At 44.0% G+C, this 17858-nt stretch overlaps 2 protein-coding genes across 3 annotated transcripts; both read left to right on the forward strand.

The window, feature by feature from the left end:
- The first annotated feature begins 275 nt into the window (after nt 1-275).
- Nucleotides 276-7893, forward strand: dclk3 (doublecortin-like kinase 3). The gene is made up of 7 exons (XM_075449430.1): nt 276-474; nt 1456-1682; nt 2106-2237; nt 2446-3648; nt 5473-5605; nt 5690-5857; nt 5972-7893. Exons 1-7 carry the CDS (start codon nt 408-410, stop codon nt 6517-6519), a joined length of 2478 nt encoding a protein of 825 aa, XP_075305545.1. The 5' UTR covers nt 276-407; the 3' UTR covers nt 6520-7893.
- Nucleotides 7894-8805: 912 nt separating this feature from the next.
- zftraf1 (zinc finger TRAF-type containing 1) lies at nt 8806-17357 on the forward strand. Of its 2 annotated transcripts, none has more exons than XM_075450226.1 (6): nt 8806-9910; nt 12171-12265; nt 12389-12535; nt 13711-13922; nt 14005-14183; nt 15083-17357. In XM_075450226.1, exons 1-6 carry the CDS (start codon nt 9623-9625, stop codon nt 15293-15295), a joined length of 1134 nt encoding a protein of 377 aa, XP_075306341.1. In that variant the 5' UTR covers nt 8806-9622; the 3' UTR covers nt 15296-17357. The 2 variants fall into 2 exon arrangements, with proteins under 2 accessions (XP_075306341.1, XP_075306342.1); XM_075450227.1 differs by having other exon boundaries at nt 12392-12535.
- Nucleotides 17358-17858: the final 501 nt, after the last annotated feature.

The raw sequence follows: 17858 nt of genomic DNA on the forward strand, positions 1-17858 counted from the left end.
TTCGGAGATATATTGAAATACATATATATATATATATATATATATATATATATATATATATATATATATATATAGTTAAAGTTAATTTATGAAAGCATAGAGTTGAAGAATACGACTTACTAAATCAAAATAAAGCACGACGCTCTCAGATTACGTCGAATTACTCGATAAATTTTATTTTAACAGCAAACTCTCCGAGCTTCCGGTTGGACTTTGTCCTCCAGTTCACTAAACTTGACTCGTCTCCATAGTAACCACGCAAGCGGCCAACTCACAGCGCGCATCTCGTTACTTTTCCTAAAAGGTAGGAGCGGAGAGTAGGACAGCAGCAAGTCGTGGATACACGAAAAACACAAAAATAGGATTTGTATCCTGCTGTCTCGGGTGTTTCCTTGTTGTTCAGAGGCATGACGCCTTCGCATAAAGCCCGACATGGATGTGAAGCGGCGCGCAACACTAAATGGAGACTGGCGGGTGAGTTGTGTTGGGGGGGTCTAATGGATTTTTCATTAAAATGGTAATGAGAAAAAAAATTCAGAGAATTATATTGAAACCTTTATGAAACAACTTGCGAGGCTAAATTTAGGCTGCTTTAGCCATGACACGGTGGCTGCATGAGAATTAGTTTTGAAATCATCTGAGCTCCATAAAAATGTTCGATATGGTTGAGTTTCTTAACACATTGTTAGTATAGAAAAGAGCCTGAAATTACAAGCCACCTCTTCACACCCTCACACACGGAAGGATATAAAAGCTTGATTCAATCTTCTCCGGCTGGCCACAGCTGTTTCTTAATGAGATGTTTAAACTGCGTGGATCTTTTCAGTCATTTGTGTGTGAATAATGTGTGTATTGTCGCTCACTCTCAGTGGACCAGTGGTGTCGTTAAAAAGGGGCCCCGGTCACGTTGGCGGTCTTGTGTTTCTGTCTGCGTCAGGAAACAAAACGAAACAAAACAAAAAAACGAACCCCCGCTGGGTGGACAGATAACATCTCCCTGTCCCCCTCGGTGCCAGAAAGGGAAACGTCAAAGATGCTGTGTCTCTAATGTTTCATTAATCATGCAGGTCCAGCTGAGCCCTAACCAGATCAAGCTTTTGTTGTGGCGGATGTGTGTGTGTGTGTGTGTGTGTGTGTGTGTGTGTGTGGCTCCTCAGGACTTAAGGAAGCCTAAATAATTCAGCCAGTAGGGCGAGGTGATTGAGGAATCTCAAATGGCCCCTGCACTCTATGTGATGGAAAATGCTCCAATCTGATCGGCCCGGATTTGTTATCACAATCACGAGCACAGTCACACAGGATGAGGACCTGGTGTTGTGTTACTTATGAGTTTTCCTTTGGATCTTTGTGTGTAAGTCTAGAAGAAACCCACCACTGGGGTTTAATCATCATCCAATTCTTTCTTTCTGTCTCTGATCTCCCACAAATATCCTTCCCTCTGTCTCCCTGCTTCAGCTCCTCCTGTCCCGCTGTTGAAGCGTCCTGGTGTGGTACCCCAGCCATGGCCGATCCACACACATCCTGCAGGACACGCTCCCAGGTCCCACTTCCCTCCTCCTCCTCCTCCTCCAGCTCCTCCTCCACCTAACCTTCCTGTCTTCCACACCCGCCATGCAGAGGAGAGTGCTGAGCGGCCTCACCTGGTCACTATTGTGCGCCCATGTCAAAGTGCACTACGGAAGGTGAATTCAGTATTTACCATCTTTTAAATAAGGCACAATTTTAAAAATAATGGCAGTCTTAAAAGGTTTTTGGGGTTTCAATGGGTGGGTTTTGCTAACCTTTCAGTTACAGATGTCAGTGGCTATTAAATGAATTCTGGTCCAGATACTTTTATAGAACTTGTCAAACAGTCCATTGGATGGATTTTACAGATTAAATAAAGGGATAAAAAGACTAAAATAAAACTGATTCTTAGGCTATTAACATTTAAAGCATTAGTGACATTAACAATTAATAAAGACATTCATTTAAAATCATTTCTAGATGGTTCAACATTAGAACATGGAGCTATTTTTATTTTTCAGTGCCTGAAAATGTGTTTTTACATGGGATGGATTTCATGTCCGAACTGCGATTTCTTTTCTCTCTCCCTGTTTCGCAAGGTGACAGTGCTTTTAAACCGAAGGGGCATCGTGTCCTTTGAGCAGCTGCTATTGGATATCTCAGAGGCGTTGGGGTTTCCTCGATGGCACAGAGCCAGAATCACACGCCTGTACACGACACACGCACAAGAGGTGAGGCCCAACCAAGATCAGATGAACCTGGGAGAGGGAAGCAAAAACTAAAAGTATGAGGGGGACAGAAAAATCTGAGAGAAAAAAAATCTGTAGGCCAGATGTAACAATAAATCTTAAACATGTCAGCAGCCTTAAACTGATTTGTGGTCCGAATCTGATCCCTGATGGTGTGTTTGAGCAATCCCTTCTTCTCTATCTGTCATAGGTTAAGGGTGTGTGCGATTTCTTCTGTGGAGAAGCGGCCTTTTTGGCTCTCGGTAAGGCTCGTCCGGAGCTGGGCGGTGTGCAAGAGGCTCTGGAGGAACTGTTTCCAGAACATTCACATTATCGTGCTAATGCACTGAGGGCCTGGGAGAAGAAACTCCGTCCACTGCCAGATAAAGCTGCCAAGGCTGACAGTGGATACAGTGAGGAGACAGACAGCAGTGGGACTAACCAGGGTACACACCGAGACACTAATACACATGTCAAGAATCATATGGATACACACACATCTCAAAATGCTGACTCACACCAGCCAGAAAACGATTCTCAGATGTCGTACAAAAAGAATTCTTGGAAGAAACCTCCTCATCTTCCCAACAACCTACAGAGACTGCGTGTGAGGGGCGGAGTCAGAGAGCAGCCGCCTTCTGTTATTGGTCCATTAAAAAATGAAGACGATCGTGGAGTTGCAGACGGACCTTCTTCCATACTGTGTGAAAACTGTTTAGCAAGAAGAGCTAAACCTAAAGGTGCCGAACTGAACCGTGTGATATCAAGGAGGGTCCCACTTCCTCCCGTGCCAAGGAAGCAAAAAGAAAGTTCTCACATAGAGCAGAAAGGGAAGAAGCTGGCTGTTCACAACAACCCGACACCTCCTCGGCCAATTAGCAGAGACGAGGAGAACAGCCACATACACTTACAACTCCTGGATCCAGCTCCAGATGTGGCTGCAGCACACACTCACGCAGAGAGGAGGGAAACCTTTGACCTCCGTTCAGGCGGCAGCGATGTCACCATGTCGGACATAGAACGCTGCTATGAAATTGGACGTGTGGTTGGAGATGGGAACTTTGCTGTGGTGCGAGAGTGCCGCCGCCGTGACAACAGTCAAACCTTTGCGGTAAAGATCGTGGAGCGCTCCAAACTGATTGGACGAGAGCACATGATGCAGAACGAGCTGAGCCTTCTGGGTAGCCTGTGTCACCCTCGTATAGTGCAGCTGTTGGCACACCACCACACGCACACGCACTCCTACCTGCTGATGGAGCTGGTGAGCGGCGGGGATCTGTTTGAAGCCATCAGTGAGAGGGGGAAGTTTTCAGAAGCTGAGGCGGGACTGATGGTGTCAGACGTGAGCGAAGCTCTGAATTACATCCACTGCAGGAGCATCGTCCACAGGGACCTGAAACCAGAGAACCTACTGGTGGGTATCAGGGTAGACAGTAAGAGTGGAGAGTGGATGTTATTACATTTTTTTGCATGAACGGATACAAAAAAAACAGTAGGACAATCTCAGTGGTTGGTACTTAATAGTCTCAGTCGTCAGGGCCGTCTGTCACAATAAATCTAAAACCCTAAAAGTAGTTTAGGGTTTAAAAGTAGACTTTAAAGTTCTCCAAGAAAATGACTGATTTAGAATGCATTTCCTTTTGCGGTGATATTTGGATGATCTATAATTCTGTTTAAGAGAACAACAATCTTTTCTTATCGATTCAGAATTCGCCTAATTCTTCATTCTGTCTCGTTCCTTCAGGAATGTAAAAAAATACTGTGATGTCTTCAGACTCAAGATTGATAAAATGAAACACTTCAATCAGCCAGTTCCCTACTGAGTGACCAGTTGCTATGGCGATACCTTTTATTTTACAGTGAAGTAGGAAGATTAGAGACAATCCACAAAAAGCTCCAAAAAAAAATCACTTCTCAAAAAGTATCACTGGGAGAAAAAAACAGTCTCACAGTGAACGGCACAGACGTGCCCTGAAAAAGCAGATTTAATCTCTCGCACTGTCTGACTTTTGTAAAGTAGTTTTTGGAAGGTAAAGGAGAGACCTCTCGTTTCAGATTGTTGACGTTAAAATTCGGAGTTCTAATATAACGGGAGCCACATGAAATTGTTGTGAGCCCACCACGCGGTCTGAAGGGGTTTACTCAGAAAGCCTCATTTGTAGTGCACTGAGAGTCACGTTGAATGAAAGGAGGCGAAACTGAAAACAATTAGATGTGTAAATTATGAATTTAAGGAGGAAATTGTGAAAAAGAAACAAGCTTGGTGCTTCCCAGACTAATTATAAAACAAAAAAAGAAAAAGAAGAAAAACGCATCAAACTTAAACAGCCATTTTCCGAAAATGACATGACAAGTCTGAATTAATTTCCTGCTCTAACGTGTGCCGGAGCTATTAGGCATGAGACGTCCGCTGTGCTTTTTTGTTGAGCAAATTTGCCATTTTAGTGTTTGTGAAAATTGCTTTTTGTTGTGTGAACATAGCATGGCAAGAAAATGTGTTTTTACTGCGTAAGTTGCATGGGTTTTCTCAAAACCGCCGGATGAATTTGGCAGCGTTATTTGGCAGGACAGTGACATAGTAGATGAGATAAAATCAAAAATAAATCTAAAAAGCCCGCCTCAAAGGCAGAGATTAGTCATTATCTGTCTCAGCAGGCTTTGGGATCTACATATGTCAACACCTCAAGTCACCTGAAGAATTTCAAAGTTTAAGACATGCAACAACATTTCCTCTGCTTTTGGAGTCCAGGAGGCACAAAAAATACAAACCCTCTTCAGAGAATCATTGATCTCTGCCTGATAGACAAAGGCCTGAATTTAGGAGTATTCCTTCACGTCTGGTCAAAAATGACACCTGTGGTTTTAACAGTGAAAGACGATGAACCAGATTTCCTGCAGAGACTGAGCTGTTAGTTAAAAATGACTGTTTACACATTTTTTTATTCAAACTTAAACAGACTTTTAATAGCTAAGCAATTTGGCCATCACCTGCACATGTAGCTGTGATGAGATTTACATTTAAAACTCATATTAAAACTCATATCATATTATTATTATTATTAGTAGTATTTTTTTTTTTTAAATTGAGCTGGGTTGGTAGTTTGAAAAATCCAAAACGTGTGAAAAGGTTTTTTTTTCTATCTGTGTGGAAACCATGTGGACACCCAAATGATCAGTTTGGTTTAATAAGGTTGAGCTAAACTGCCTCCACGGGTGTTCTTCTCATTCCTTCTCTCAGATAGAGCAAGTAGCTGGTGGCATCTTTCGGCTGAAGCTGGGAGACTTTGGTCTTGCAATGGTTGTGACTGAACCAGTCTTCACTATATGCGGCACGCCTACATATGTAGCCCCAGAGATCCTCCGTGAGACAGGTGAGGTATTTACGTGACTTATGTACATAAATTACAGCCAAATTTTTTCGATACGAAGAGATTTGTTCTTGTTTTACCCACCAGGTTATGGCGTAGCTGTGGATGTTTGGGCTCTGGGTGTGATTCTTTATATCCTACTGTGTGGATTCCCCCCATTTCGCAGTCGGGATCGTGACCAGGAAGAGCTCTTTGAGCTAATAAAACAAGCACAACTTCACTTCCCGTCCCCCTACTGGGACTCCATCTCAGAGGGTGAGATAGATAGATAGAGATATACTACATGCCACCACAAATTTCAGATAGGAATATATCCACATTTGATTCCTCAATGTGTTTTTTTTTCTACGCATCTGTGTTTACATGCAGAAGCTAGAGGCCTTGTCAGATCTCTGCTTCAGCCAGACCCCTCAGTGAGAATGACAGCAGAGCAGACCCTCTTGCATCAGTGGGTGAAAGCTATGGCTTCAAATTGCAGGCAGAGGGCGCTCACAGACAAAACTCAGAGATATAAGGCAGATGCTTCAGCAGGGCTACTGAGAGTCCAAAGATCAGCTCAAAGAAATGCAGAGGAATCGCTCACAGAAAAAGCAGCGGGACACTCTAGCAGCAAGGGGAAAACCTCTGCCAGGAGGCATGATGAGCTCACAGCGAGAAGACAAAGTGAGAACAAACCACCGCTTCTACCATCTGAAGAGGCGAGCACAGCCAACATCATATCTGCACAGAACAAGAAGCACACGCCTTTAGATGTCACACAAGGTCAAGTGAAACCAGAGTCCACCTCTGCAGATGAGCATTGCGGGCGAGAAAAACATGATCCAGGATCGAAGTTGTTAAACATAGACCATGCAGATCTCAATCAGCTCGACTCCTCTGTTACTCAAACTCAGCATCCATCCCAGATGAAACCATAATTAAAACAGAACAGGCAACAGCAGTCATCTCCAGATTCGACACCCCTACTCAAAACAACACACCGAGCCACCACAGATCACTCACTACTCAACCAGTCACCAAACCAAGCAGCAGCGTCTCCAACTCCATTTCTCCCTCAACACAACGCAACGTCCCCAACTCGCCACCCCACTGCAGCCACCCTCCAAAAACACCCGACTGAAAAGCACAACGAAGCGAACGGTCACACCACCATCACCCAGCCACCCAGGCAGCCCTGACATCACTGTGAAATCTCCTGTTTGATAGTGTGATTAGATCAGGGTCTTCATTTTCATTGTTCCGGACAATGCGGCTGATTTCTTAGCATCTGAATCCTTGAATGACCGACAGAGGATGTGATGTACTCTCTTCTTTGGTGAATAGGGTCTGATTGATGAGGCTTGATACATCTCGTAAATGTGCATAATCCATTTGCCCTGCAATCAGAAATTAATCATGAGTTTTGGTGTAATGACTGAGTTACGCGTATGTTCAGGCCCATAAAAGCAGGATCGGTTGGTAAGCGGTGAAGCACCACGAGTTTCTCATTTTTTGATGTCGAGCTGATATTTGTGTAACGACTTTTTAGTACATTTCTCGGGTATTTTTGTTTAGTTAGGGTTTATATACTCTTCAGACCATGTTCACTTTTGTAGATGAGATATGTCTGCTGTTGGGAGCTATTTTTGTTTGCTGATCTTGTGACACGCCCATTCTTTTTTTTACTAATCTTAGAGACATTCCTAGAAGTCTGTCAAGGAATAAGTTGTTTCTTGACTATACAGTTATGGATTAAATGATCTCCACTAAGAAATGTTCAATCCAACCCCCCCCCCCCCCCAGTACATTCTTGAACATCATCCACAATGGTTTGTTTATTGTAAGTATTTCAGATCGGGTTGTTTTGTCAACAAACTACTGCTGATTTTAATTCCTCTTAATGGTACAGGCAATTAAGATGGCAATGTTCAGGTAAACAAATGTCTAGTAAGATCCTGGGACTAAAACTGGGATTGCGCAACACTGTGACCACATGCTGCAGAGTGTGTGTGTATATCTAAAGGTGGTATCTCTCCCTCCCTCACCATTCCACACAGACCAAATTAGACATATCTTTCTGTCCAATGGGAGTTGTTAATGCTGTCCCTCCCGAATGCAGACAGCTGACACTGACATCCTGCCCCACCCGCCCCAAAGCACACTCACAACCTTCTATCCCATCCACGCTTGAATCCTACCCGGCCTTTGTGGCGACTAAGCCTCATATCTGGGGCACGGATGGGATGACAAAGCTTCTAAATGCTTACGACAAACTATCAGTTGTACTGGCCAAGGGTAATTAAAGCTTTCCTCCCAACAGCCTGTTTTTCTGGCTGAATTATTTATGCATCCTTAACACACACAAACGCAGGGTTCCTTACAACCAGCTGAACCTCTTTTATAGACTGCGGCAACAGGCCCGTAAATATGCAGTCAACATACCAGAGCACCAGCGACAAGGTTGGTTCAAAGTTTTTGTTGTCAGGTATTTGTGACAGTGTTACAGTATATGGATAATGATAATGGATATCCAAAATGATTCTTTATTTGACCACTACAAAATGCCAAACAGTAAACACACTCCATTACCTGCATCTAAAATGTTACATGAGCAAAAATGAGTAAGAATAACAAGGAAAATGCACATGGAACACTACAGGCAAAGGGGCTCAATGCAGAAAAATGTCCTCTGGGACTCTTGTACAATCAAATATATCATCAGACTGTCACAGTTTTAGTGTAAAGCGGGATTTTATGTTCAGTTGAGGTAGATCAAATGATAAATCTGCTAAATGTTTCTTCGTGAAACTGACTGCTTTGTAAAAAGGCTGAAAATATAGTGAAATTCAGGCACAGTTACCCAGAGACTCTCTCAGTGCCAGATTTGTCTTTCCAAAAGTGCAGAGATCAACATTTTTTAAAAGGTTACATCAAATTGCATAGAAACTAGTTGCAACGACTTTGAAATTAATAATAAAGTACCTCTAAACGTAGACGTGTCATTAAAAGAAAACACCTCAAGTATGACCTGAAGTGAAATACTTGAGTAAACAGACTTAGTCAAATTCCACCAAGAAGAAATGTGCATCATTTGGTGGAGTAACCTAAATGTGTCGCATATCAGGTTTTGGTCAGCTTTTAAGCACTGCCATATACGGACTCACAGGTGTTCACTGCGCATGCGCCTTTCAAAGTCTTTAAATACCCCAAGTCATCTGCCACAACAAAACATTCCGCTGACAGCCAATTCACGGTTGCACTCAAGTAGTTAGAGGCGCTTAGAGGCCCCCACAGACACTGGCGAAATATTTACTTTTAAACACGCAACTTCAATAACAAGCCACAATCTAGAACCTTTCTGAGTGATCACGAAATTGTAAAAACTGTGCTGGGTTGAAGTCGTGGGATACGGACACGAGAAAAAAAAACAAAAAAAAAAAATCAAAGATGGCTGTGTAGCCAGAGAGACAAGTCCCAACAGAACTGTCTCTAGCTTTAATCACCAACACCCCCCGTGGGTCCCGTGGACAGTCAGCCGGTACCGGAGCTGGGAGCAGTCGAGCAGGCCCATCGGTGCGCGTCGTTGTAACCTGCTGTCAATGCGAATAACGGCATCGAGAGGGCAACGACAGCTGAGAGAGCCCGAGTTGTTTTTGTTCTGCCTGGGCACAGGGAGAGGACTGCTGTGTTTGTGTCAACGTAGCTAGCCGCATATTCTGCTAGCTTAACTGTAAGTCAACAAAACTAGTCAACATTTAAGCTATCTGATAGTGATTATTAAGTTTAGCTCATGATTTCGTTATTACAGAACAATTGGCTTGTTAAAATTCCAGTATGTATATGTAGGGTTGCATTAAGAAGTCTGCCCGCATTCCTTCCTGACAGCCTGCTTCTGAAGCGTTAGCCTAGCTCACGTTAGCTCGCTGTCAGCTGACCGTTAGCTCGACAGGTTGTACGCTAGCCCTGAGCTAACGAGCTAATATTTCGGACTCAGACAGGTCGAAGCAGGTACATAATAGACATTTCTAGACAGACATCGCCATGTCCTCCCTGGAAGAGAGAGACGTGGGCGTTGCGGCCGCCCCTGGCTCCTCCTCGGCCGGCCTGGGGGTCGGGGCCGTGGGGGCAGCGGTGGAGGCTGTCGCCGGGGTCGCGGCCATGCAAGAGGATGTGGGGATACGGCGAGAGGGGCCCGAGGCAGACCCAGACGAGCCACCCAAGAAGAGGGTGAGAATACCCGAGGGAGAGTCAGGAAAACTGGAGGAGAGACTGTACTCAGTGCTGTGCTGCACCGTGTGTCTAGACTTGCCCAAGGCGTCTGTCTACCAGGTAAATGTGGTGTCAATCACAAGACCCCCCCCCCTCTCTCCACTTAATCCTTAAATTACAGTCAAACATCAGCAAAGCAGTTCAAGCTCATGATAGAAGCTCCCCATATGCCCCAACCCTCAACCCCAAGTGTCAATCTGTTGAATGTGTTGGCCAGCTCCATTTATTTTTAGTGATACTAGATCCAACACAACCTGGAAGCAAATCTATAAAGCAAATTAAAGCCACAAGGCTGAGAGACAACAACCAGCTCATGTGGTCAGCTGTGCTGGCTCAAGTTTGTAACATTGTGGTGTGAGTTATCAGATTGCCCACAGCAAAACCCACATTCCCAAACCCCACAAAAAGAGCTTGATCTAAATGTAAAAACTTTTGTCCTTCCGTTCAGCCCACCTTAGCATTCTCCCTGATGACCTCAAACTGACCTTCTCAGTGTCGAGCGACCATATCTGAAATCCTTGTTCAGTTAGTCGGCATGAACACCCCTTGCAGAAAAGTGCAGCAAACACTTTCCAAAGTTAGTTCAACACCAAACATTTATTAACATAGTAAAAACAGGATCACATTATTTCTTAACATGCTTCAGAGAAAAGACGCTTGCTCACACTCAGCTAAATATATCCAGTAACGCCTCTTGGAACTACAAAGTTACAAACCAAATTTCCAGAAAAGTTTAGAAGTTGTTTTTTTTTGTTTGTTTTCCCCCAAATACATCAAAACCTAAACCTGTAATTTCTTAGATTAGTCTGAACCCATTATAATTGTGATGCAATGTGTGTTTTTGTCTTCCAAAAAAAAAAAGAATATTGACAAATATGAGGGCAAAGTCAGTCATTTACAATTAAACCAAAAGTTAAAATGTTTTTCTTTTCTTATGCCACGTTTCTGGTGTCTTCAGAGGCCGAGAAATAATTTTTTTTTTACTTGTACAGCTTTCCAAAAACCATCAAGTTTTTAAAGGCCGTATTTCGTAAGGTTTTAGGCTTCAACTTCGGGGACCAGTTTTTCAGACAAATCTGTGTTTATTCTTGCTGAATACAAGATTTTTAGCCGCTTTGCCGTCTGTGGCCTTTTTTGATCCTCCGCTTCACCATGCCCCATCCATACGTTTTCAATGGGAGACAGATTTGGACCGCAGGCATACGCGCTCTGTGTCTATAAAGCCACACCGTTGGAAGTCGTGCGCACTGACGTCTGGTTTATCCTTCTGAAATAACCGCAGACCTCCTGGGACGGTCCTGAGTCTTTCCAAAATATCTGTGCATCAGCCATCAACCCCCGACATTGGATTTTTCACTTTTTGCTGATTGCTTGTGGCCAAAAATTCATACTTATTCCCGCGCAAAGCTGATATACGGCTTCCTCCTTGTATAATCCAGTTTAAAGATTACATTTCTGAATGCAAGGTTGGTCTGTGTTGAGCGTGGATGATTTTCCAAGGTCGTTTAGAGATTACGTGGGTACAGTGATCACAGTGTCTCGGTGGTTTCTCATTCGGTGCCACACTAGAGATCCAAGGTCATGCACATCCAACAGTATTTTCCAGCCTTGATCTTTACCAAACGGAGATAAATAGAGAAATATAGATATTTTCCTAACTGATCAATGATTTTCTGACAGAGTTTGGTACAAAGTGGTTAGTGTGACCCATCCTTGCCTTTGGTGGAGGCTCCTTTTACACCTCGTCCTGACACCCTCACCTGTCACCACTTAATCTGCTTATTGTAGAATCCTCCAGGAAGCCGTCACCTGTTCACTCTATAAAGCTTTTCCATCTTTCTTTGCCTCTCTCCCAACTTTTAAGTGTGTCGCTGGCATCAAATTGTATATTTGATTTTGTTTTCTGAAAAAACGGGAAGTTGGACACTGAAAGTCATTTAATTTGTACTTGTTTTCTGTTACATAAAGGTTCAAATTAATGAGCAACTTTGCAGGTTTAAGTCGTTGCATTTTTAGCAAACTTGTCAACTTTTCAGGAAATGGGGTTTGTATGTGCTATACTCCTTAGATTTCACCTGTTTTGTCAGTAAGACTTTCCCAAAACAATTACTTTTAACTACTGCTGTTAATAGTGTAATAAATGTATCGATCAGTAAATTAATACTTTTTTTTTACCCAATATGATTCTAGAAGAGAGATCAAGTATTTTATTGTACTTCTCAAACTTTTGCCTTGATCTCTGCCACTCTGCTGACGGATCATCTTCAGTCTTCATGTTTTTGACTTCCCTCTAACTCTTTATGAACCTTTTTTGCCACAGTGTACCAATGGACACCTGATGTGTGCTGGCTGCTTCATTCACCTTCTGGCTGATTCCCGGCTCAAGGAGGAGCAGGCCACATGTCCCAACTGCAGGTACACCAAGGCCACTGTTGGATGCGACTGCTCTCAGGGCCGTGCAGAGCGGAATTTTTTGGCCAGGAAAACGAAAGACAAAATCGCCGCACTGACATATCATTCATGCTTCTCTGTGTTAAGTAGATGTGAGATCAGCAAGAACTTGTGCTGCAGGAACCTCGCAGTGGAGAAGGCTGTCAGTGAGCTGCCGACAGATTGTACCTTCTGCCTAAAACAGTTCCCCCGCTCCAGTCTAGAGAGACACCAGAAGGAGGAGTGCCAAGACAGGTTCACATCACAACACTCAAACACACTAAAACTCGGCACAGTTGGCGAAAAGCATTACCAAAATCCCATTTTTCCCGGTTCAAAAAACTATCGGCAACAACGCACGCTGTTACAAAGCATTTCTGTGTTGTGTGTGTGTGTGTGTGCTTGTGGTAACCCTGCACAGTATCACGCAGCGTTGAATTGGGCAAAATGAAGGAGGCGTTGCCATGACAGCAGCTATGGCAGACACAGGGTGTTTTTCGGTCCGGTCAGGCAGAAAATGTTGACAGCCTTCTATGAGGAGGTGGTGACGTCATTGGTTTGGAGGATGCTTGTTTGAAGACGAGCTCTGTATTTAACGTCCTGTAGTGATCACAGATGTTTTTGTCATGAGTCCCTGTTTAAATGTATAAGACAAAGCTTTTGAGGGAAGTGGGTGAATTAAGTTGAGCCACCCCTCCTTTCTTCACATTTTCCTTCCACGGATCCAGACTTTCTTGTCATATTTTAAAGTCAAGACAAAAAAAATGTGTTCCCATTTCTTTAGTTGCATCAACAACAATGTCCTTCAAGAAGCTTGAAGAACTCTTCCTGAAGACTACTTAAAGAAATGACAAGAAAGCTTGTCTAAAGAGGGTTCAGGCTGTTCATACCAAACATTAACTTTCAAGCTTATTAGAGTCGCACCAATCTGTTTTTTTGTTTTTTGTTTTTTGTTTTGCTTCTAAACCGTGTTTCCATTTATCTTGGCCCATTTCAGTAAACCACTGCACCTATTACCTGTTTTCATGGAAATATATAAAGAAATGAGGGTGGCACGGTACTTTCTGAGTGTGTTTCTAATTAGCTTTGCTTCACTGCAGAGGCTAAGTAGTACCTTTCATATTATTAATACATCACTTCATCTTAAAGTAACAAGTTCTCATTAAAAAGCACCTTTATCCAGGATGTTACTGATATGAATCTATGCCTTTTTTCCTTGAGGTTTGCCCTCAATGAGCTCTTATCTTACTACAGCATTCATTTGTTGCAGTTCACATCCTAGATTAATTGGTGCCTTTGATATTATTACCTTCCACTCGCTGCAAGTATCTCATATTCATCACAAAGCACCTCTGTAAAGAATCTCATTTACATGACGCCACGTCTGCGCTTCCTTTGTCTTTAACTCCCTCTTCTCATTATGTTGCCAGGGTGACGCAGTGTAAGTACAAGAGGATCGGCTGCCCCTGGCAAGGTCCGTTTCATGAGCTGCCAGCACATGAGAGTGAGTGCTCTCATCCAACTAAAACTGGTACGGAGCTGATGGGAATATTGGGAGAGATGGACCAGAACCATCGCAGAGACACACAGCTCTACAACAGCATCTTTAGCTTGCTCTGCTATGAGAAGATAGGCTTTACAGGTACAAACAAAAAGAGTTGGACAGGCTCTGGTGAACTGTCTCTGCCCCTTTCTAATTTGTATTCCACTGTCTGTTCATTCAGAGGTGCAGTTCAGGCCGTACCGCACCGATGACTTCATCACTCGTCTATACTATGAAACGCCACGTTTCACTGTTCTCAACCAGACGTGGGTTCTGAAGGCCCGCGTCAACGACTCAGAGCGTAACCCCAATCTCTCCTGCAAGCGCACTCTCTCCTTCCAGCTCATCCTCAAGAGCAAGGTACACTCACCCGTCTGTCTGTGGCTATTTTTAAAGTTTCTGCTTGATGCCAGGACTCTACGATGCACCACTCCTCGCAGAGTCTGGTTTGCATGATAAAGTTTGGGGAGGGAAAATGTTTGGAACTGACCCGACCGATGTCAAAGAACTGCTCGAGCAAACTGAATGATGGCTGCCATTTAGGAAGCCGAAACCTTTCGTGCTGTGTGATACTGTAAAACACATCAACAAGACAAGTCTGTCAAATGGAAAATAATTTACTCTATTTAATTATTCTCAAACCTCATGTGCGAAAGTTTGTTGCTGCCGAGTTTCATTCAGACTGAGGGTGTGTACATCGAAATGAGGGAGGAAATGGACTATAATGCTAAAATGGAGGATTTGATTACAAAGGGAAAGCAACAGACTGAAAAGGTGAGTCAGTTTACTCATCTAATCAGAGCAGCGGTGCAGTCTCCCTCGAGATCATATTCGGGTTATTTCCCACTCCTAACGGCTTAGGCCACCCGAGACTGAGACAAGAAGCGTCTTGCATGCTGCCCCGATGGATCCATCTTCATTCGGTGCACTCCGGAGTGGGTTTGTCTCTGAAGTCCTATTCTTCCCCTCATTAAACAAGACGCTGAGCACCGGTTTAATTTCTGTCTTACTCCCTGAAATAGCCTCGCTTCTGAGGGAGGGAGCAATAATGACGGTCAGCCTGTGAGAGGACGAGAGGGGCTTCATCCCCGTGGTTTGGTGTTTGGTTTGATGTCAGTTTAACGTTTAAGTTCAGGAAAAGATGTTTCAAACTCAAAGTCTTCAGTGTAATGTGCTCCCTGACCAAAATCACTCAGTTAAGTGGGATTCTGCCTTTAACCTGGATTCAGGCTCACGTGGATGTGTTTCCGTGTGTGCAGGTGAACTCCGCCCTGGAGTGCTCCTTCCTGCTGCTGAAGGGGCCGTACGACGACGTGCGGATCAAGCCGGTCATCTACCACCACTCCTTCAGCAACGACACCAACGAGACCGACTACGTCCCTCTGCCCATCTCCGACTCGGTGGAGTGCAACAAACTGCTGGCTGCCAAAAACATCAACCTGCGCCTGTTCATCTTCCAAGTCCAAAAATAAAGACCATGAGAAGAGGAGGAGGGAGGAGGAAGAGGAAGAGGAAGAGGAAGAGGAAGAGGAAGAGGAGGAGGAGGAGGAGGAGGAGGAGGAGGAAGGGGAAGGGGAAGAAGAAGAAGAAGAAGAAGAAGAAGAAGGAAACTGGAAGGAAAAAGAAGCCTGGAGATTGAAGAGAGGATCTGATGATTAAAGAGAGACACCACTGAACCACTGATACCTCTTACACCTACACACACACACACAGACACACACACACACACACACACACGCACACACACACACACACCACTAATTACACTTACCTCCTTTTACAAGATAGTGAGACCCCTTGTTGGGGTAAGCTGTGAGTTGCAATGGAGATGAGATGGGTGGGCTTTGATTTGGGATGGTGGGGCGAGGTGAAACCTTCAGCAGTGTGGGAGGCAGGGTTGCCAGATGATTGGTGCGTTCCTGTGGTTTGTGACTGAGCTTTCACCTCTGACACCCACAGCCAAAGGTAGCACACACACACACACACACACACACACACACACACCAACTGAAGCAGGGTTCGCTGGGTGTGTTTTGTGTGTTTCAGAGACAAACGGAGTTAAGGTGACAGACCCCGGGGGTACAAGCTAAGCTCTGCTTGCATGTTGAGATGTCCCAAAGACGCGTGACAATGTGAATATAGAGTGAATAACTCCACGTAGCTGTTCTTTGGATATGTGGATGGAGGTGTGACGTATGTGTGTGTTTTCACCCCTCCCTCTGACCCAGTTTCCCCAACTGTGTCTCTCTGTTTTGGCAAAATTGGACCATATTGTGTCAGATTTTTTCCAGAGCAGGTAAAAGACAGCATCCCAACATGTCTTACTCCCCCCCACCCCCTCCTACCTTTCATCAAGAGGAGAGACGGCCCGGCTGCATGCATGTTTTAGTTCTTTCAACTTATTCTTCCAGCTGCGGTTATATTTAACCTTCAACACTAATAGCATTTTTATTTCTCTTAACCCTGAATATTTAAGTACCTGTGAACTTTTTTCTTTTGAGTTGGGTTTTAGCGCATGAATGGCTGCCTGTGTGTGTTTGTGTGAATGTTTGTGAACGCCCCCCCCCCCCGGTGAACAAGCGGTGTGATCAGCGAGGACATTACTAGCAAGGCTGGACCACTACCAGAGCTTCGAGGGCCCCCGAAGTATCACTGTGTCGATGACTTTCTGGTAAAAGAAGAGCTACTTTAAAATGTGTTGAGGATTGGCATGGCAAAAGGCTTGTGGTTCTGACACCTTGATTTTAACATTTGAGCGCATTTAGTTTTGGCCAAGATGCATTTTCTTTTGTTTTTAATTTGTCATTTTTTTTAAAACCTTTTTTAAAAAAAATTGCTTTGACAAGTTTAAATGCTCCTCAAACATCAGTGAAATTATAACCTTTAATCTTGAGCTAAAAAGTTAATGTTTTAACGCTTAACATCAAGTGAATTCTACTCGTCTTTGGGTCTATGGTGCACACTTTTCCTGTATTTAATTCAGTTGAATCAATTTACCACAAAGTGATTGACCCGCAGATTATCCGGGGCCACGCGGTGTTCCGTCGTAAGAGTACAGCTCGGGTTCAGGGTGCGGCGTGGGCGCCGTTAATGACGTGTACGTGCAGAAGGAAGCAGCAGCCCCTGTCGCCCCTTCCTGTCCTGAGGGGGCTGTGAACTGACCAATCGCTGATCAATCAAAACGGTGATCTGGACTTCAACAGCCCTTTCCAGAGGACTCATTTTTGGAGGATCAGACATTAGCTGTGTTTGATGGCGTGTGTGTGCAGGGTTGGCAACAAGGGGATGGGAGGGGGTGGGGTTAATCTTACTATAGAGACATATTAGTGTTAGACTTACTTGAATGGAAATGAGATGATGTTACTTACGTAGATTCTACTGTAAGGCAGATAGATCTCTCTCTCTCTCTCTCTCGCTCCTCCTGACCTCTACTTCCTGTATTTCTGTGTTTTAATGCTTTGTCTCTATGCCAGTGGACTCACTCATCTCACTATGGCTGTACATGTGCCTTTTATTAAAGATCATGGAACCTGCTCTGCTGCTTCTGCGTGTGCTTGTGTCGACTGTTGGAACAAAAATAGGCCTCGCTCTGCGAACCCATTGGTCCGTATGAATTATGTATTCGGTGCTGCAGATATGAAATCTAAATTTAATTTGAAGGGCTCGTGTGGGTGATGGATATGTTTCATTGAATCTGATGGGGGGGAGGCGTATGAATCACACGGAGTACAAAACGAATTACACAGCAGCCGAACAATAGCACATTGGCAGTTATTGCTCGTATGAAAGTGAAAGTGGGTTTATTGCAGTGGTAAAATGTCAGTTGCCTGAAGACTTAAAGGCGAGGGTTTCTCGTGTAATGATTCGGTCCTGTATGACTGCATAAAGCAAATTTAACTGACTGCATGCAGGTAGTTTCTAATGTGTTGATTTGAGTGGATGCTTAAAGAAAAAGGACAGGTGCAAATCAAATGAACGGCTCCTTTCTTCATGGTGGTTCTCGCTGTTCCTCTGCCATGACTTAATGGGACACGC

The sequence above is a fragment of the Odontesthes bonariensis genome, chromosome 18, assembly GCF_027942865.1.
Source record: "Odontesthes bonariensis isolate fOdoBon6 chromosome 18, fOdoBon6.hap1, whole genome shotgun sequence".
NCBI classification, from domain to species: Eukaryota; Metazoa; Chordata; class Actinopteri; order Atheriniformes; family Atherinopsidae; genus Odontesthes; species Odontesthes bonariensis.